We start from the raw sequence: 22,388 nt of genomic DNA on the forward strand, positions 1-22,388 counted from the left end.
GTCTTTTCGATAGGATATCGAAAATCGACCTTTGAATATTCAGTTCCCAGCCCTGGTCCTCTTGCAACCATGTCTCTGTAATTCCCACAACATCATACTTGCCAATTTCTAACTGATCCTCAAGCTCATCCACTTTATTTCTTATACTTCGTGCATTCATATACAACACTTTAACTTCGGTATTCACCTCCCCTCGGTCACTATTGGCCCTTACTCACTTATCCCTTCTTGATCTTTCCTTTCCATTAATTCGGGAGTCTTTTGTAACTTTTCCTGTACTCACTTCCCCTTTAACCCCATCTTTATATTCCCAATTTGTCAACCCCTCCCCCCTACTATTTAGTTTAAACCCACACGTTCACGATCTGTGTTGTGCTTACACTCACAGTGGTACAATTTAGCTGACCCATTCAGCATAGCCAAGTTGAGTGTATGTCCTCGTTTCCCAAATTAAATGTAATTTTTATAATTGGAAGGCCAGTCAACAGATAAATAAGCGGAAGGTAATATAGGCACCTTTATCTGCTCTCATTACCAAAGGGATAATTAAGATAATTTTTTATCGAGATAGCAGAGTCCAAGCACAGATCAGCTTTGCCTTCCTCTCTTGAGCTAGCAAAGAGACATTGTAAGTCTCATCCAAACATATTGCCTGCCCTAATGTTTGAACAGGATGTGCATAAATGAAAACTAATAAAACCAGCTCTGCACTATTTGTTTTTCTTACTTCTGTAATACACAGCTTAAAGTATATATCTGTGCAAAGATTACATTATTATTTTTTGCTCTGCTGTGGTCTTCTGACTTGCATTAGTCAATTTTAAGTTAGATCCCTCCTGCTACTACACCAGCTCACTGGTTCTAATCTTATTTGGAATAACTTTCAGGCTCATTTTCTGCTTCCCTTCACAAACGCTTGCTTTTCACTCACAGACAGGCCCATAAAGGGGCACCTGAGATAAAGAACTGAGAGCGAAGGGATTCTGACCATAAATCTAAGAGGTATCCTTCTGTGATACAGTGCACTGGGGTTCCACGCAAGTCAACAGCTGCCGTCATTTATCATTGAAGAGTTATAACGTATTAATATGTACGATTTATGTTGCCAATTTTCTGAAGTCATCCCCTCGAGATAGTAGCTCTAGTTGTAGCATATTAACATTGGCAATTCCCAAGCTTGAATTCGCGTAACAAGAACATCTAAGATAGACATAAAATGTTGGAGTAACTTAGCGGGACAGGCGGCATCTCTGAAGTGAAGGACTGAGTGACGTTTCGGGTCAAGACACAATGCGAAACATTACCCATTCCTTCTCTCCAGAGATGCTGTCTGTCCCGTATTTTGTGTCTATCTTTGGTGTAAACCAGCATCTGCAATTCCTTCCTAAACAAGATCATCTACCTGTGTGAGAATACAGTGGGTGCAAAGTGTCACAGAGGCTAAGCTACTGGACTAGTAGCCAGAGGCTAGTACTGTACACCCAAAGACATGCCTGAATGCAAGCACAGGAGCTGAGTAGTTTATTTTATTTTTATTTTTATTTATTTTTTATTAGAAGTACGGTAAGTTACAATAATACACAACACATATGTCTTAATACATTTTTTGTACCGCTTCATTTTTTGAGCTTTAAGAAAAAGATAGAAGTAAGGAAAGTAAAGAAAGTACGCAAGAGTCGTGAAGGTGCAGGAGAGTGTTGAGAAAAGAAAGCCCCTTAGAAAAGAAGTTAGAGAAGGAAGTAAAGAAAGAAAGTAGACCCTAGAAAAGAAGGAAAAAGAAAGGAGAAACAATCGCTCTATTATAACATTAAACTCCGCAGAAAGGGGACTACTAACCAAGTCTGTTTTTGTTGTTTTGTTTTTGGGTTTTTTACCCCCCGTTGCCAGATCCTGGTACCTTTTATTTATTTATTTATTTATTTATTTATTTTTTAAATTACTATTGCACCTTATGCTTGTAATAGTTCCAAAAACGTAGACCACGTCTTTTGGAAGTGGTCTGCTTTGCCTGCTAAGAGGAATCTCATCTCTTCCAGATGTAGTGTTTCAAACATATTTGATATCCACATTTTTATTGTTGGTGTAGGTGCATTTTTCCAGAATTTAAGTATGAGCTTTTTTTCCCATTATTAGCCCGTAATTGAGTAAATTCTTCTGAAACACGTTTAGTTCAGGGTTACCTTCCGATATTCCAAAAATAATCCATTCTGGTTTTGGTACCAGTTTTATTTTAATTAATTTTGTAAAGATGTCAAATATTTCATTCCAGAATTTTTGTATTTTTGTACAAAAAACAAAAGAATGCGCTATGGTAGCTTCTTGACACAGACATTTATCACAGATGGGTGAGACATTAGGGAAGAGTTTATTTATTTTAGTTTTTGAATAATATAGTCTATGTAATGTTTTGAATTGGATGAGAGTATGTCGGAGCTGAGTAGTTTCTATTTAAGTAATTAATCATTTAATTAATTTGTAATGAGAAATTAGTAGAAATAACAAAATGATTGAAGTGTTGTGGAAGCCCTTCAGGTACCCGAGCAAGTGATTCAGTTCAGAAGACAATTACACGGGAACAACGAATGCTGGTCTTACTACAACCTTTGAATAAATAAATAAAGACTGGTCCATGGACCTTCAGTAGGATGCCAAGGTCAATTCTCTATGCCAGGGTATGCTGGCATGGCAGTGAACCATGCTAGGATCCATTGGCATTGGCTTTGACCCAACCAACTGCACTGCGACATGGGCACTAATTGATCTCTCTGCTACATTTCTTTCATTGTGGATCTGGATGCCATTCAAAGATGGGAATTGCATGTGATGCCAATATTACCACTGTGCCATCTGCCTCTGTGATACTTTGATCAAGAACAGGAGTGCCATACCTTTTTGCACTTGATTCAGTGGTGCTGATACTTATGGTGGCCTGAACCAGGAAGTGAGGCCAAATGCTTGGGACGAGGTCACAAGTTACAGGAGTAGAATTAAGCCATTTGGCCCATCGAGTCTATAGGATGATGTCACCCTATAAAATAGAACTTTCACACCAAGAGCACAAGAAGGCCTTCAAAACAAGAGAGTGAGAAAGGTCACGGAAGAGTTCAGAAAGAAGGAAAGTTTGGTGGTGAGATGGAGTTCCATGGATGCAAATCAACTTCCATTCCCTTCCTTTTGTCTTTAGTTCTTCACATCAGAGCTCAGATCATTATTTGTTTGCCCACCTACAAGGAGTTTTCTAACTGAGTTGCTGTTGCTCTTATGCCCGCCCTGCCCACACTTTCCAGCATGACTTACCATCTCCCACAGCTGCAGAGGAGGCATGGTTCATAAGTTGTAGGAGCAGAATTAGGCCATTCGGCCCATCTGGTCTACTTCACCAATCAATCTATCTTTCCCTCTCAACCCCATTCTCCTGCCTTCTCCCCATTACCCCTAGCACCCGTACTAATCAAGAATCTATCTATCTCTACATTAATAATATCCATTGACTTGACCTCTATAGTCTATGGCAATGAATTCCACCACCCTCTGGAATCTATCACCACCCTCTGACTAAATAAATACTTCCTCATCTCCTTTCTAAAGGTATGTCCTTTTATTCTGAAGCTGTTGCCTCTGGTCCGATACTCTCCCACTAGTGGATACATCCACTACCAGACCTTTCATAATTCGGTAAGTTTCAATGATGCACCACCTTTTCCTTCTAAACTCTAGCGAGTACAGGCCCAATGCCTTCACCACTCAGTTGATGGACAGAAAGACTCTGGTCCCTGCAGAAATGTTTCATAGGATCAGCTGCTTTTCTTGTGTGTGTGACTGCAACCCCATTAGATATCATCAAGCCTTGGGCTCCCAGTGAGGCAATGTATCGGTGTACACTTGCTTCTGAGTCTCAGAATCTGGCCACACAGTTTTGTAGAACCGAAATGACCAAGTGCTCGGTTAACGCAACTGGTTGGGCAGAGGGAACCTTTGCACCAGTTCTTCTGCTGCCCAGTCAAGCCTGAAGGAAGCAATAATGTGTATGAACAAAGAAGTGCAACCTTTCTTTACCTGCATCTCTTTGTGACATTAATGTCTGCATCTCTCTATTTTAGGCCTGCTTGTACAAAAGACCATTTGTCCTCTTGCTTTGACAGTGCCGTTTTCACAGGTCATACAGCATTCATTCATCATCCCTTCATCCTCTGCTCCCCTCTCTGAAGGTGATGAATTAGGCTTGTTTTTTGTGTGCTGTGAACTCTGTTGTGTGAGTAGAGAGCAGCCAGCAGCAGGTCCCGTGCTGGAATTGGGGCCAAGGAACTAATTAAAGTGCGGGCAACAGCCTAGTGCTCCTTTCAGCAGTGTTGGCCAACCATCTCTGGAGAAAGCTTTGGAAGCAAGTACCTGGACTGTTAGGAGACAGGGTGAACGTTGAGATGCTTCTTTGTAATGGATAGAAATCCATCAAGGATTGGTTGCTAAATCCTTGCCAACTATTATAAAGGCAGCATGATGGCGCGCCGGTAGAGTTGCTGCCTTACAGCGCCAGAGACCCAGGTTCGATCTTGACTACGAGTGCTGTCTGTATGGAGTTTGCATGCTCTGTCCGTGAACGTGTGGATTTTCTCCGGATGTTCCGGTTTCATCCCACACATCCCAAAGAATTACAAGGCGGTAGGTTAATTGGCTTCAGCATAAAATTGTAAATTGTCCTTTGTGTGTAGGATAGTGCTGTTGTACAAAGATCGCTGGTCGGTGCGGTCTCAGTGGGCTGAAGGGCTTGCAGTATCTCTAAACTAAACTAAAGTGCATTGGGAAATCCTTGCCAACTAATATAAGGGCAGCATGGTGGTACAGCAGTAGTTGCTGCCTTATTAAGAAAGATTAGGTCAGCAGTTAGAGGGATTGGGATTGATGCAATTGCTCTGAGGACCAACATGAAGTTGACGGGCCGAATGACCTCCTTCTATGAGAAATAAATATTGAGTAGCAGTTCCTAAATGACACTTTCTCTGTTTGGGCTAAAACGAAGTGTGGTCCTTATTTGGCAGCCAAGACTTTACACAAACCTCTTGGAAGACCACTTGAAGCATCTGCACCCTCAGCAGGACAGGACATGCCCCCGACCACTTGAATGCATTCAATGTCAATATACAAATTGGGGGAAAAAAACATTACTGAGAACTATAACTATAAAGAAGAACACCAATCATTATTCTCTTCCACTTGGAGCAAACAAAAAAAGTCAAATATATTTTCATAACTGCAAACTTAAAGCCCTGTCCCACGGTACGAGTTCATTCCAAGAGCACTCCCGAGTTTAAAAAAAATCAAATTTGTGGTAAGCACGGAGAATGAACGTAGCGGGTACATCGGAGCTCGGGGACGTCTCTTAGCGCTAACGGCAGGTACTCGGGAAGACTCACTTACAGCAGGTAAGCACGGGAAGACTCGTGAAGATTTTTCAACATGATGAAAAATGTCCACGGAGCCCCGAGCACCGACGAGTGGCCATTTCCGTAAATCTCCAAGTTCGAATCAGGGCAAACTCAGGAGGACTCTTGGAATGAACTCGTACCGTGGGACAGGGCTATTATGCAATATTAATTCACTGTAGGTAAAAGTCACTTCTGGTACCTGGCCAATTGGATAGTAACCACAACAAGTAAAGGGACTGGATATTAAAGGCAACTACTCCATTGAGAAGTCTTTAAAAAGAGAAATAAGGACCAATTCCAGGCTTTATGACTCTTCAGAGTCTCCATGTTCTACCTCCAAAGAGGTGACCAGAATGGCACACGTGACTGATTAGGAATGCATGGATGTGATACAGGCATTTAAATGATAATGTTTATTGTTTATTTGAGCATAAAAGGCTATTTGCGTTAGGTCGGTTTACTTTTTCAATTGAATTGAATTTAATTGAATTGAATACATTTTATTAGCCATGTATACATACAAGGAATTTGCCTTGGTGCTTTGCTCGCAAGTGACAACACGATATACAGTAGACAATTAAAATAAAACATAATTTAAACATGTGAAGAATTAAATAAAATACCAGAGCAAAAGGAGGCTACAGACTTTTGGTTATTGAGTAGAGCTCCTGCTCGTGGAAAAAAAAGCTGTTTTTATGTCTGGCTGTGGCGGCTTTGACAGTCCAGAGTCGCCTTCCAGAGGGAAGTGCTTCAAAGAGTTTGTGGCCAGGGTGAGAGGGGTCAGAGATGATCTTACCTGCTCGCTTCCTGGCCCTTTCAGTGTACAGTTCGTTGATGGGGGGAAGGTTGCAGCCAACAACCTTCTCGGCTGATCGAACGATGCGCTGCAGCCTCCAGATGTCGTGCTTGGTGGCTGAGCCAAACCAGACCATGATAGAGAAGGTGAGGACAGACTCTACGATGGCAGTATAGAATTGGACCATCATTACCTGTGTCAGGTTGTGTTTCTTCAACTGCCGCAGGAAGTACATCCTCTGTTGGGCCTTTTTGAATATGTAGTCGATGGTAGCCCCCACTTAAGGTCCTTGGAGATGATGGTTCCAAGGAACTTAAATGACTCCATAGATGTCACTGTGGTGTTGTTGATGGTGAGTGGGGGGAGAGGAGAGGGACGTCACCTAAAGTCTACAATTAATTCCACCGTATTAAGAGCATTGAGCTCCAGGTTGTTGCGATGGCAGCAGGACACCAGCTGTGTCACTTCCTGTCTGTAGGCAGATTCCTCCCCATCTTGGATCAGTCCAATCAGGGTTGTGTCGTCCACAAACTTGAGAAGCTTGCAGAGGAGTCAGTGGAGGGGCAGTCATTGGTGTAGAGAGAGTAAAGGAGAGGGGAGAGTATGCAGCCCTGTGGTGTTCCTATGCTGAGGGTCAGCGGGTCTGAGATGTGCTTTCCCAGCCTCACCTGCTGCTTCCTGTCTGTCAGAAAGTTGGTGATCCACTGACAGAGAGGTTCAGGCACAGTCAACTGGGAGAGTTTGGAGTGTAGTTGTTCTGGCACAATGGTGTTGAATGCTGAGCTTAAATCACAAACAAAATCCTTGCATAGGTCCCCTGGCGATCTAGGACAGAAACAGGCCCTTCGGCGCACTGAGTCCATGCCGACCAGGCATCACGCCATAGACTAGCACTGTCCTACACACTTGAGACAATTTAGAATTTTTGCCAGTCCATTAGCATAGAAACCTGTACATCTTTGGAGTGTGGGAGGAAACTTGAGCTCCCAGAGAAAACCCACACGGTCCCAGGGAGAACGTACAAACTCCATCCAGGCAGCACCCTCATGGGCCTATCTCACTTAGGCGACTGCAGGAGACTATGCGGTCGCCACATGGTCGCCACATGTTCGCGGGTGGTTGCCGGGAAGTCGCCTTCATGGTTGTGAGGAGTTCCCGCATTCTGGAAACTCGTAGAAAATGTTGAAACAATTGTTGAAACAACATGTTAAAAATTAGCGGCGACCAGAATGAAGCCGCCATGGAGAGTAGCGGGAATCCTCGTGCCGCAGGTGGGCTGCCAGGAGGTCCTAGTGGGTTGCCAGGAGGTCGAAGGATCTTGTAGGTTTTCGTAGGTTGTAGCCAGTGTTCCGGTGACCGATGAATTTCATTGGCTCATTGGGGAAAAAAACGTAAGCAGTAGTTTTCAGAACCAAGGATAACTGACCGCTAATGTTAATAATCACAGCCGTGTATCTCTGGCTTCTTAAAAGTTGTCTCCACTCCTTCTCCCTCCTTCTCCCCCTCCCCCTCTCCCCCTCTTTTAAAAGACTTACCCTCCACTGTGCTTCGCCAACCTTCCTGTTCATCGTGATGTGTGGTTGTATAACCTTGGCTTTGCACCGTGTGAATTTCACTCAGACAGCACTCCCCCCGCTTGCCCTGTCCCCCGCCTGCATAATGGGCTGGTGAAGGAAGCGATGTGTGTGTGTGTGTTTGTGAAAAATCGCCTAAGTGGGACAGGCCCATTAGTCAGGATTAAACCCATGTCTCTGGCGCTGTAAGGCAGCAACTGTACCACTTGCTGCACTACTGCGCTGCCCCAGTGGTTGATAGAAGAAAAATGTAACATTCTGAGACAAAGAATTAGGCTGATTCGAGAAAACATTGTTCTTTGGTCATTGTACAAATGTAGCGACTTGTGGTAGGTAGGGATAATTGCAACCTTGTACAGGTTCCTTGGTGAAAACTATATTTCCTCAGTTAGAGATTAATTTGCTGGTCACCCGAGTATGGATGTTTTGGCAATACTGTGTGATTAAGCTGAAGAGGATATCCCCTGAGTTAACTCCAGAATGCATGTGTTACCTCCAGAAATTGGTTGAAGGCTGCGGTAAATTGAAGTATGGTTGCAGAATGTTCTGATGGAACATGTTTTGTTGAACTAAGATGTTCGTCCATCCTCTTTTGGTGTGTCCCCAGTACAACAAGGTTCACCGATTCAGAGAAATCCAAATAATTTGAACCATTAGGCAGAACTGGTGAGTGATGAATGCAAGCTCACTAGAGTCTTACTTCGAAGATACGTATTATAAGCTTTTCTTTGAATTTTGTTAGAGATGCTGGCATCAGAGATGAGGCCAGCATTTACTGTCTGTCCCTAACAGCCCTTGGGGAGGTGGTGATGAGCTTCCGTCTTAATTCTCTGCTCTCCTTTTCATGAATGTAGGCACTCAGTGCTGTTGCATAGTGAGCTAGTGTGTTAGTAAGGGTGTCAGGGGCTATGGGGAGAAGACAGGAGAATGGGGTTGAGAGAGAAAGTTAGTTCAACGAGGATTGAATGGCAGAGTTGACTTGATGAGCAGGATGGCCTAACTCTGCTCCTAGAACATATGAACATGAGTTCCAAGATAGAGAACCAGTCAAATATTTCCAACCTGTTTCTCTCATCTTTCTTAGTATAGAGGTTGGGAGGTGCTGCGGAAGTATCTTGGGAGAGTAAATGCAGTGCATTTTGTAAATAGAACACACTGCAACCACTGTGCACCAGCAGTGAAAGAATGAATCTTAGGTTGACGGATAGGTGCTATTAAAGAGCACTACTTCAACATGGGTAGTGTTGGGCACTTTGAATGTTGGTGGAGTTGGTAGCCTTTTGACTTAGCACCAATGTTTTCTTGTTCAAAAGAGTGCAAAGCAACGGAGGGAAAACAAGAGTGGACATCCTCTTGAATTGGACTGAGGCCATCTCAGGCACCTGAGAAAGTATTTTATTTATATTGAAGATAGACACAAAACGATGGAGTGACTCAGGGGGCCAGGCCGCATCTCTAGAGAAAAGGAAGAGGTGTTATTGCTCTCATTTCAAAGAGTCAGCTGAAAAATCTTATTACTTTTCCCTCCCAATACCTTGCATTATAATGACTTTTCTCTGATATTTAAAAAATACTGTTGGCATTCAGCAGGTTAATATTTACCGTTGATCTCTGCCCACAAGTTAGTGTCTCATTGAAATACACATTGAGTGATATTTGCTGATGCCAAACAAAGGCATTTCCTTTCATCTGATCATTTATTATCCTCCTTGGCCTATTTTATGTATTTATTATTTTTCCTAATTCTTCCAATCAGTTTCTCCCTGCCTTTCTTCCTCTACCTCTCTCTATGTTTCCTCTTGGGAATATGCTGAGAAAGATTCCCCCTCTCTCTCTCTATCCCTCCCCCACCCAAATCTTCTCGTTTTCACCCAACAAACAGCTAACAATGGCCTGTTCCTTTCATCGTCGTTGCTTTTTTTGCGCATCTTTCATTCATTGTTCTTTATTTCTCTACATCATCGTCTATATCTCTCGTTACCCTTTTCCCTAAATAGTCTGAAGAATAGTCTCGTCCAGAAACATCACCCATTCCTTCTCTCCAGAGATGCGGCCTGTCCCGCTGAGTTACTCCAGCTTTTTGTGTCTATCTTCGGTTCAAACCAACGTCTGCAGTTCCTTCCTTCGCAAAGATTCTATAGTGATGGGTAAAAGGGAATAAGGATGGGAGGCACAGTGGAACAGCTGGCAGAGCTGTTGCCTCACAGCGCCTGTGACCCGGGTTCGATTTTGATCTCTGTGAGGAGTTTGCTCATTCTCAATGTGACCGCGTGGGTTTCCAGCAGGTGCTCCAGTTTCCTCCCCCATTCCAAAGACATGCGGGTTTGTAGGTGAATTGGCCTCTGTAAATTATCCTTAGTGTGTTAGGAATGGGTGAGAGAGTGGAATAGCGTAGAACTGGTGTGAATGAGTGATCAATGTTCAGGGTGGACTCGGTGGGCCGAAGGACCTGTTTCCAAGCAGTATAAACTAAAATATCACAGTGACAGAAACAAGGATACAGGATCACTGTGACAGGAAATCACAATGCCCTTTCCATCTCTCTATCTGTCTTTCTTCTCTCTCATTCCCTCTTTCTGCCTTGGTGTGGGGTGTTTTCAGCGTGCGAGTAACTTTTCTCTCATCCTCTTGTTCACTCCATTGATCGCTCCACCTTTTATTTATTTTCCAATCCTTCTGCTTATTCCCAGTTCTTTCTTCACATTTATTTGTTGTCCTCTCTGCTGAATGGCTTCTTCCTCTATTTATTTACATCCACCTCTGGCCATGTATCTCTCCCTCTCTCTCTCCTCTCTTTCCAGTGTTCCATTTGTTATTTGCACCTATTTATTTCCTGACTAATTTAACAGAAAAAGGATCCTTATTTGCGAGCAGATTTTTCACTCTGTGAACAACCGATTGATTAAATTGGTCGATTTTCAGCTGCTTCTCGGAGCAGCCGAACTGTGTACCACTCCTGGTGTCATCTTGAACGTTCTCAGATCAAGTAATTTGCATATTCTCCTGCAGGTACTAATTTCTGCAATGTGACAGAGGAGGAGATTATAATGTTAAATAGGTTTTGGAGAGAGCAATGTGTGTTGTGGCGAGTTGCTTTAATTGATGGCATGTCAAGTGAACCTTTGAAAATTTATCTTCTCAAGCTTTATTCACGGTATATGGAACAGTTCAGCGCAGGAACAGGCCCTTCGGCCCATGGTATCTATGCTGACTTTCTTTTATATAGGCTAAAACAACTATACGAAATGGACATGTTGGATCCTAACCAAGGCCATTTTGCAACAGCACAGTAACACACTCGCTGTCCTCCAAATTACAGCTGAGAAGAGGTAGCTGAGTTGTAGCTGTCTCTTTGTTACATACTGTAGAAAGTGATAGAGAGTAAGACTGATGTACACATGTATACTGGTTCTCCCAGATAGAAGTGGCAGAATGGCACTACTAATAGAGCTGCTGCTTAATAGCTGCAGGAACCTGGGTTCAATCCTGACCTCTGGTACTGACTGTGTGGAGTTAGCACGTTTTCTGATTGACTATGTGGGGATTCCTGGAGGTGCTGCCGGAACAGCAGAAATTAGTAACTGTGATATGTTTAAATTGGTACACACTGCATGCTTCAGTAATGGGTGGAGTACTGGTCATGAAGCCTGCTTTGTCCGGGATGACTTTGAGTTTCCTTCATGTTGTTGGGTCTGTGATGTTCTGGCCCCAGTCTGATCCCAGTAAGAAGTCTTGAATACTGTTGTCATTTTGTCGGCACCTTCTACTCCCTCTTTGCATACTTGTGTATTGGGTACAAATCATAGAATTTCATTCTATTAAGTACATTTAGTTCAGTTTTGGTTTAGACATACAGTACAGAAACAGGCCCTTCTGCCCACCGACTCCGCAGCGACCAGCCATATATATATTTCATACACCAGCACTATCCTACACACTAGGGACAATTTACAATTTTACCAACCTAATTAACATCTTCGGAGTGTGGGAGGAAACCGGAGCATCCGGCGAAAACCCACGCGGTCACAGGGAGAATTTACAAACTCCATACACACAGCACCCATGGTCAGGATCGAACCCGAGTTTCTAGCGCTGTAAGGCAGCAACTCTACCTCTGCGACTCTGTGCCACTTGTGACGATAAAGTATCATTCAATCCAGACGATGGGAACAAAAAGCTGGAGTAATTCAGCAGGTCAAGCGGCATCTCTGGAGAAAAGGAATAGGTGACGATTCGGGTCGAGACCCTTCTTCGGAGGATTTTGGTTTTCACTGCGCAGTGGTTGAGCGGATGCGAGCTCCTCTAACTGTCTTCCCTTCTTGCTTGCAGAGGACCAGTTGCCCTCGGGCTTCCCCAACATCGACATGGGCCCGCAGCTGAAGGTGGTGGAGCGAACACGCACGGCTACCATGCTGTGTGCAGCCAGTGGCAACCCAGACCCCGAGATCACCTGGTTCAAAGACTTCCTGCCTGTCGACCCCAGCTCCAGCTCGCGCATCAAACAGTTGCGGTCAGGTAGGAGCTGGAATGAACGAGATATTACCAACCGATGCAAAGCTGATGAATCTGATTCTTTAAAAGAAAGTGTGGAACCAGAAGGGCTTTGTGTAGCTGTTACTGCCGTTGATGTTTGTGACGTCCTCATAGCTTGTCATTCTGTCTGTTTATCGTGTGCATAGAGCTTTCTTTGATTCATGCTGCTCACTGCTGTGACTTTATCTCCAGTTCTTTTCATTATGTTCTTTGAAGTGGCTCTTTCACCCTGGGCCCATTGCAACTTCATTTATTTGTTTTTTTTGGTTTTCTTGGTTTTCTTATCTCTCTTTTATATATATATATTTTTTCCATTTTGGGATTCCATTCTGTGACCAATGTGTCAAATTGAAACAAATCGTTGAGATTGGGAAACTCTTACCAAGGTATTGTTGTCCTTGCTGGGTGTGATATATACAGGTGAGCAAGCAGCACTGTATTAACCCAGTGGAACCATTGGCAGAGTGAACAAGCGCATCAAGTACTTCGCTGTAAATGGTGCCAAAATAAAATTGGCCCATTGAATTCTTTAACTTTAAGCCTAAAAATAAAACATATTTTAAAAAAGGAACTAACATAATATTGTTTAATCTAAACTTCACATCCTGCGGTGAGCTGCACTTATTCCTTAAAATGATTGACCTCTTAAAACAGCTCAGGGACCTCTGTTGCCATGGTTTTGAACTTTGAATTTTAGCAATAACCTTGCTATTTTGCGAATGCATGTTGCTCTTTGTAGTATCAAAATCAAATAATATACTAACAGTCATTTAAATAAGATGACAATGAATTAACTGATTTTACTAACATGTTTGAATCTAAGTAAAATTTTAAAGTCTTTTTAATGTTACATAACAATGACTATATAGCTGAATAATGTCTTCTATAATGTTTTCTTTCTTTCTGTTCCTTAATCTTAAAGAGTCCTTTGGTAAGTATTGGCCTTCGAAGCCTAATTCACAAAACCCTCTCCAGACTAATGTCACAAATAGCTTAAAATGCATGCTTGCATTTTACTAACTGTTAGTAAAACCTGCTGGTCCTACCCCAACCAACCTACACAAGATTGTTGTTATTTTAACTCCCATCAGACTATCCCTGCCTATGACCTAGCAAAAGATTTCACCCAGATCCCTGAGGAATTCTTCATGCTGTACCCTTTTGAACAATAGCATCCATTCTTGTTCCTTGGAGTTCCACATCTAACCCATTACAGATACCTCTCCTAAATATGCTCATGTCTTGGCTTAGGATCAACCATGCTCAGTTTTAATAAGTGCTACAAATTGCTTTATTCACCGAGGGACTGCGTATGGTACTCGAGTTTAAATTTAAACAGGGCATTAAATTGTTTTCCTAAAGTAAGCAAGCTCTCTCCAGCACTGAAAATGTAAATTGAGTCAGAATGAGTCCAGGAACGATCTGGGTTTGGTAAGTGAGACCATTTTCCGCGGGAGCAGAACGGTTACTGTCATACAATTGGACTACTGTCGGTACAGTCTACATGAATGGGGTTGGAAGGGTGGGGAGTGACTACAGATTTGGCCATTACATTTGGGATGGGGTGCTACAGATAGAAGTACAGTTGGCATGGTACAACTGGCACTCTGATGTTAGGGCGATAGCGTTGGGGAAAACTGTTGTCCCCTAGTCCCCGAAGATATACGGTCACATGCAGAAATAAAAGGTGCTGGAGATACTGAGCACATCAGGGCAGTGTCTGTGGAGAGAGGAACATAGGTAATGTTTCAGGTCAATGGTCTTTCATCAGAATGCTCGCCAATGGAAGATCATCAACCTGACTCCACAGATGCTGCCTGGCCTGCTAAGTGTTACCAGCATTCTCTGTTTTTATCTCAGATTTCCAGCAGCTTCATTTATTTTTCTTTGTCTTATACAGTTGCCGTCTAATAGGACAATGCAGTCAGGTAGTACTACCGTGGCCTAAAATGAGGGCATGCAACTGGGATGTCATCGTTAGATGGTATAATGCGAGGACCATTAGTTGGAAATGTACTGTCTTGCCTTAAATTTAAAGCTGGAAAGAATGGACCATTGTCATTGAAGGGGTTTAATGTTGCAGAGATTCAGCTGGGTCTGTTTACTCGGAACGGTGCAGTTCGGATGGTATAATAGATCTCTAATGATGGGTTGATATAATTGGGACAGTATAATTGGTGCTCAGCTAGATGCCTGGATGTGGAGCAATGCAGTTGAATCACTTCAATTGGAACATACCATTGAGTGGTAGATTTGGTCTAATGGCTATGTGGTAAAAATGCAAAAATACTTTCAAATTATGAAGTTGGAGCAGTACAGTTGGAAGGTGTAGATAGAGCAATATGTTTGGACATAATGGGTGATGGACTTGACGAGTACAGTTGAAATTATACTGATGGAATGGTAGTGTTGGGTTGGAACAATACATTTGAGTCACCCTGATGGTTGGAAAGTTACCATTGGGCAATGGAGTTGGAGCAATACTGTTGGAGTAGTGTCTCGTGGATTGAGAGGGACAATGTGAGCAGTTCTGTTAGGTGAAAATATTGGGCTGTAGAGTTGAAGTGGGATGGTAAAATGGTACATTTGGAGCAGCTAACTTAGCTGGGAATGTTACAGTTCGGATGGCTTTTGGGGCAGTACAAGTGGAGAGGTACCATTTCTGTACTATCAAAGCTGTAGAAAGGGCACGGTGTAGTAAGGACCCAACAGATGCAGAGCCATGGTTGTGGCAGTACAGTTGGTACAATGTGGGCTGATGGTATTATTGGAGTAACACAGTGGGAGGATATGGTCATAAGCACAGTTGGAGTGATATAATGGAGATGATATAATCGAGCAAGACTATTGGCGTGGTATATTTGGAATGGTGGTACTATGGCAGTTCTGCAGTTTGAGTGAAGTCCAGGGATCCTACCACTGGAAGTGACAGAAAACCATCCTACTATTGGCTCTAATAACCTAGGTACAAGGAAACGGAACAGCGAGCTCTTTCCTCGTTCCCAGTTAGATCATCACATGGTCAGGCCTAATCGTGGTTCCCACATGCAAAATACTCTGCTGAAACTCAAGCCTATGTTTTGTGACTATGAGTATTTTAAGTAGCTTACCACAATTGTTAAAATGATTGATTGGAAATTGTGAGCCTCGGGCTGCCGGCTAAGGTATCAGAAGCCATTCTGAACCCTTGTAATTAAGCCCTGCCATTAGAAGGAGCAAGAGTTGATTTGAAAGCGTGTGAAGTGCTGGGTCAATACAGGTGGATGAAGGGGTTCTAGACTAGAAACAGTACCTTCCTCAATAGACATCAGTCGCAGGAATGATTCCTGGGAATTAAAGTTTCATTGAAGCTTCACTGCCCAAATTTCACAAGCTGCAACTTGATCTCACTATGAACTTTTCCTGTATGCTTTATAGCCTCTGAGGTATTTTTGAAGTGTCGGCTTTGTTGTAACATAATATATTGTAATACAGTGAGGTTGAGGTATTAGATATTCATCGGAAAGACACTGTGTTTTGTAGCTTCCATTAATCACTCATCAGCCAGTGGGATAAACATTTATATCGTGAATTTAATCACCAATATTTTTATTGACTATGATAGATTAGAATCATTGCACACATCAAGCGTGGTACTGAATTAAAAAAATCAGCCTTCCCAGAGGTCGGTAGGATGCAACTATTTTTGCAGGAAGGGGCTGAACGGAAATTCAAAATTGCTCTGAGAGGCCACTCATGTGAACATCCCAAACTTGCCTCTCCCATTTGAACTGGTCTCTGATGTTGGGCTCCTTGTACAGATTATTGATGGAGGGCCAACTTCCTGCATCTCCCAGTAGTTATACTGGGAAGGCCTTGGCACTGAGCCAATGCAATATTAGACCTGGTTCAGGCTCAGTGGCTACTTTCATTTCTTTGGAGAGGAATGGCTGCGGGTGACCCAGGTAAGTTTTGGGTGATTGATATTTGATTGCGTTAGCAAATTGTTAGCTTTAATCTATTTTTATGTTTCAACTGTTACTAGTCTTTTTAATTAAAAAAAACATTTTTTTTAAAGTGCCAACTTTTTTTTTAACATTTTAATTTGTTAACAGCTTGAATCATTTTAATTGTTTTCCATTGTTTATTTCATTGGTTGCAAGTATGTCTCTCTGTCATTTATAAATGCCAGGGATATTGATAAATGCTCCAAGCTCCGCGATGGCTTTGATAGTCGATAAGCCTGGCTGTTTGGCTTAGTGGGTGGCAAAGCATTCCCGGCAGCAGGAACTGCTGTCTCCAGTGGGAATGCCCTGTACGGTATGGACTAGGCCAAGTCTAAGCCAGGTCCGGGAATGTGCTGTAGGTAAGTGTATGGTCGGAGTGCAGCCAGTTTGTGCAGGCCTCTGCTCACTGAGGATGGCCTAACTAAACCATCCTACTACACGGATGCTGAAGGTCTTGCATTCAGAAGATCCAGTAATGGGATGGAGGATATGCTGTAACGGGATCTCCAGATTAATCCACTGAACTGTAAATGGCCTCTGGGTGGGAAGGAACTGCAGATGCTGGTGTAAAACGTCACTTATTCTTTTCCTCCAAAGTCGCTGTGTGACCTGCTGAGTTACTCCAGCATTTTGTGTCTATCTTGTGAACGATCTTTAACAATTGACTGGAAACTCTTTGAGTCATAGTTCTCTCACCAACGGTGCTATGACATTATTCACAGCTCACCCAACTCCACCTACCATTTGGATTTGACTGGTACCCTGCAGAGAGTTGAGTTGCTCTTGAGCACTTGGTCATCTGTTGCAAACATGGACAGGCACCTAACCCCAGTAAAGGACATCTACTCAGTCTTGCTGTACCGGGATCCTGGCATGAACCCCCCCCCCCCCCCCTGCTCCCTGCCGGTGCTCCCTCCAGCAGCAATGCACTTGCCACGATAGGCAGCCCATCCTGGACAAGTGTTGGGTGGGCTGGAGCTAGGGGTAGTATAGGATGGGGAACTCAAGGCTGCTCTTCAGGTTGAGGAGAGTGGGTTTGGTAGAGCAGAGAGGAGGAGGGCGGACAGCAACACCCATCACATCCAAAAGGAGGAGTTAGTGGAGACAGTGGGATGGGATTGGAGGAGGGAAGGGTCTCTGCCCATGCATGGAGCAGCCATTGTCAGTGCCCGGCCATGTGCAATGCTCACTGTTCCCTGCAGGGTGCAGCACTGAGCCCTACAACTTGGCAACCAAGTGCCCTTATAGAAACATAGAAAATAGGTGCAGGAGGGCCATTCGGCCCTTCAAGCCTACACCGCCATTCAATATGATCATGGCTGATCATCCAACTCAGTATCCTATACCTTATTGCATGTCCCAGCCAACCCAACACCAGTCTCACAGGCAGCATCTCCACATAAAATCATTATTGCACCAGCACAGCAGTGCAGTCACTACGCACTTCCCTCCAGATATATAATCCCACAATGGTACATTTTATCGCTGATTCTTTCACGCTCTCTTTCTCTGGGAATGCATCCTGAATGCTAAGCAAATGACCGCTGTGTATATTCCGGCAGGTAAGTTTTAAGTTTCATGTAACCATGATTTTAGGTTTATGATTTCTCTAAAACAAAACAATCTTGTCCACTCTTCCATCCCTCACTGGCATGATGCCCCAACTACTCCCAATTGTCCTGGCCTTCTCTGCTGTATGCATCACATCTTAAAAACCTCTACACCATCGTCACAGACACTGGGCCAGGTTGTTGTCCTATCTGGAATTTTTTAATAACATCACTTTCCTCAAGTATTGAGAAGAAGGGAAACCCTTTAAAGTATTTATATCCCTACTGGATCAAAGGATGGTTCCCTGAGGAAGCCAGAAAATATCAATTGAAAGGCAAGTGGCTGACTCACCCGCACAGCTATTCATCTATTTTTATCACTATGTTCCTGTTGGTAAATGGAACAATTGCATTTGGGAGCTCCTCACTGAGAATGCCCCAGTTTGAACTGATTAAGTTTAAATAACATGGCCTTATGTAATCTGCAGATAGAAGTGGATTTTAATGTTCCCTCTCTTCGTCCCTCAGCCTCTCCTCCTATTTCCGGTTCCATGAGTCTTCCATCCCTCAGCTTCTATCCTCCTGTGCATTTCCTCCCACCCACCGCACAACCACTCCACTCCATCCCTCTTCTCCTTGCACAATCCCCCTTCTATTGCCCTCTCTTCTCCCCCCCCCTCCTGCTATGGCATTCCTGGCGCTGGCTCTGGAGACCACCGTGTGGGGTAGGTGGCTGGAAGATTTTGTGGAAACTGTAAAGAACTGAGAGGAACGGAAATGTTCAGCGCTGCTTCACAAAGAGACGTAGAACTGGTTGATCCTGGAGTCAGAGACACCAGCAGGCAGGAATTCCTGATCAGAACCTGCTTGTTGCATTGGATGTGAAACTCCTTCCAGTATCCAAAGCTTCTGTTAAATCATAAACCGTGGAACATTCTTAAAAATATATTCTGACTGCTCTCCCTCCCTACCCTTCCCCTCTCCTTTAATTAATCTCAGCTCCTGGTACCAACACCATTACATGTAGGTGCTTCCTAATAGCTAACAATCTGCTTTATTAACTTTCCCTAATAACCCTGACAGATTAACACCCCGCTCCTTTTAGAAACACAGTTTCAGGCTGCAGTTTGGCACATTCTGATAATGAACCTAAATCCGACACGTTTGGAGAGGGATGGTTTCCCTTTATCTATCTATTGTACTTTATTTTATTTTCCTTTGGTGTTGAAGTTGGGTGTTGTGCTTCTTTCCATGAGCTGACAGGAAGTGGTGTCAGTGTAGAATATGACATCCCGTGATTGAGTGTTTCGCTGTGACAGGTGTCCAGATTCTGACAGGCTTCTCCTCCCGTCCCCGGCAGAGGATCAAACACCTCCATTGACCTGTGTCCCAGCGTAGCCTGACATTGACCCAAAGTTCCAGGTGCTGCAGAATAGGTTCATAACTTCAAGGAGCAGAATTAGGCCATTTGGTCCATCAAGTCTACTCCGCCATTCAATCATGGCTGATCTATCTATCCCTCCTAACCCCATTCTCCTGCTTTTGCTTCATAACTCCTGACACCCGTACTAATCAAGAATCTGTCAATTTCCACCTTAAAATTATCATTGACTTAGCCTCCACAGCCATCTGCAACACAAAACTCTCCACATTTTGGCAGCAAAGGGAGGCGTTTGCATTCTAAAGAACAATGTGTCCTGGAAAGTGCTGCATCGTCTGAATCATCAGAATTGTCCAGGGAACCACTGAGCCCTTCTGGCCAGCTCAGACCCATATTTAACACACTTACTTATCGCAACACAGAAAGAGCCTATTCAACCCATCAGGTCCATGCTAACTCCCACTTGAGCATTCCCATATTTTCCATTGTCCCCCTTTACCCTTATTGCATGCAAGTTATACACTCTCACTTGTCATTTTCTTTTTCACCTGCACAAAGGGATCACTCACAGAACCTAAGTGAGGGAAGGAAAGAATATGTCAGGGGGGATGGATGCTCATATGATAACAGGGAAAACATGCAAACTCCGCAGAGACAGTGCCTGAGGTCAGGATTGAACTGGGTCCTTGGTACGCCAGGGCAGCAGCAGGCCTACCTGTTGCACCATCCAATAATGCCACCCAATAACAACCTCCTTCAATCCCAGCCCATGATGAATTGTCTCATTTAAACAAGGTAGTCATGGAGTACTGGATCTCAGTGCCCTTGGGTTAAGGAAGAAAGGAGGAATGGGATGGGATGGGTGGAAAGGGTAGGTTTATATTTGTGTCCTAGAACCCCAACGGGAAGAGTAGAGGTTTGCATCAATAGGATTAATGTCTATAGTCACTGGGTAACATCCTCAACAATCCAGTGACATGGCGCCCAGTAAACAGATTCACCCATCAGTAATGGAGAGTGAGGGAAGATCAAAAGGCCATTAACTTACCCCAGCATGAAGATGGCATCTCCTGATCAAAGGGAAATGAACCATTATGATACATTGGCAGTGTAGACTCAGAGTGTCTGAGTTTGGGGCTGGGGTTTTGAGACAGAAGAGAGTCGGGTTTATTCTGCACCCAACCATGCTTCACTTGAACTGCCAGTCCCTGATACAATGCCCCGAAAATGAAAGTCCCACAGGGAGTTATTAAATGGCCATATTTTGAACTGATGCCTTATGATGCAAGAGAGTAAATATATTATTTTTGAAAAATCCAACATATCGTTTATTTAAAACAGAAAACTTAATTTAAAAACTCATTGGCTTGGACATTAGATGGTTGGTGCTACAGTTTTGGGCTCTAAGCAATTTAACTTCAATTAAAAGACTGGGAAGAAATTAGGAATGTACGACAAATTATATGCCAGACACATGTGTCCTTCCAGTTCTTCACATCAGATGTGCCAGCTCAAGGCGGACCAGAGACATGTGCAATTGTGCCCAACACTGAACAAAACACACCTGGATTGTTGTTGGTGTGTCCATGGTACCAGCTATACCTAGGTCACTCCTACAGTAGGTGACCTTTACAGCCCTGGTGAGGCTAATTTCAGTGTTACCCACAGGACTGCTGCTGAGGCAGACACTCAGAACTCCCTTGGGCACCCCAAATCCCACAACCCTGTCCCCACCTTGTGACTCCATGCCCAGCTCCCATACTGGTCAGTAATAGGCCTGTCCTTACCTGCCTATCTGTCGACCTTCACCTCAATTTCCCTATGGGCTTCTTGGCCCCATCTTTTCCAGCTCTGACCTGACCCTTCCATTGATCATGGCCTGACTCCCACCATGATGATCCCCTTCCTATCTCAGCCCCTCTTCTAATCTGGACCGACAACTAACCTTCCAATCCTAAACAACCCCCATCCCAGGCTCCATTCAGCCTAATGGGATTGGATTTACCTGATTTCCTTGCAATGTTTGCAAATATTTTTGATCGCTCATCCTCTTTAGTAGCACACCATGCTACAGACATTAATGTGGTACTGAATCTCCCAGGAACAGTCATCAAACCAAGCACTGATTAGCTTGCCACCCACCCACAGTTTAATGTAGTTGAACAGAAACAATTCATTTTCTAGGCAAGAGGCATTATTTGAAACTCCATCTCATCCATTTGGTCAAGGGAGCAGTGTGTTCCCCTCTCCCCCCCTCGCCCCAATATAGGTCTTCAGTGCCGCTGCCCCAAAATGTTTAGCAATAATCTTTAGAGTCACAGTGAGACATGCACCCTTTGAATCTGCACTGACTCTAGTCATCCATTTACACTAATCCTACATTAATGCCATTTTTAATTCTTCGCCCATTATTATCAGTTTTACCACTTACATACACTTGGGGCAATTTATATTGGCCAATTAACCTAACAATTTCGATGTCTTTGGGATATGGGAGAGGAACTGGAGTGCCTAGAGGAAACCTAGGGAATCACAGGGAGAACATGTAAACTCCACATAGTTAGCCCCCAGGATCAGCATTGGCACCGTGAAGCAATGGCTTTACTAACTGTGCCACTGTGCCGCCCTAAATGATGGTGCAAAAAAGGAGCAGGAACCCTTTCCACCTCTTCCCCAATATGGTCCTTCAAGTGATTCAGGTTCAGATTAGTCAGATACACCAGGGCTGCATGAAATGACCTGTTCACATGAAGCTCATACAGTACACAATACACATGATAATGATCGATACAATAATAAAAATGACAAATGGAAAGCAGGTACAAAGATTGTAGAGATTGTAGTTCAATCTGATCATGGTTCATTAGTGATCTTAGAGTTAGAGGGTGGGATCCTGCCAGTCCACCTGAGAAAGAAAGAGAAGCGCAGAAAGAGGGTGCTTTGTTCTATGGAATGTCCAATAGTGTGTCAGCAGAGATCGCCCTCCCTTCCAAAATGGCTGCCGAACAATCAATTTCCACGACCTGTTTGTGTTCATGAGCCCAAGCATTTGGATGTGCCGGATTTTAAGAATGTGGTAAAATGTTGCCTGAAATTGTGCCACTTTGCTGGTACCTGCCACCTTTTAAAGAAAGATTGTGCCACA

At 43.6% G+C, this 22,388-nt stretch overlaps 1 protein-coding gene across 40 annotated transcripts in view; it reads left to right on the forward strand.

The window, feature by feature from the left end:
* Positions 1–22,388, forward strand: part of LOC116989340 (receptor-type tyrosine-protein phosphatase S-like) — a 394,665-nt gene that overhangs the window by 202,198 nt on the left and 170,079 nt on the right. For 21 of the 40 annotated variants that reach the window (XM_033046622.1, XM_033046611.1, XM_033046631.1 and 18 more), the window contains exons 5-6: positions 12,123–12,308; positions 13,249–13,257. In XM_033046622.1, coding sequence (XP_032902513.1) covers positions 12,123–12,308; positions 13,249–13,257 — 195 coding nt within the window. The remainder of the gene's footprint in view (positions 1–12,122; positions 12,309–13,248; positions 13,258–22,388) is intronic. The other 19 variants (XM_033046616.1, XM_033046618.1, XM_033046628.1 and 16 more) reach the window with 1 other exon arrangement.

Source organism: Amblyraja radiata, chromosome 29, assembly GCF_010909765.2.
Source record: "Amblyraja radiata isolate CabotCenter1 chromosome 29, sAmbRad1.1.pri, whole genome shotgun sequence".
Classification (NCBI taxonomy): Eukaryota; Metazoa; Chordata; class Chondrichthyes; order Rajiformes; family Rajidae; genus Amblyraja; species Amblyraja radiata.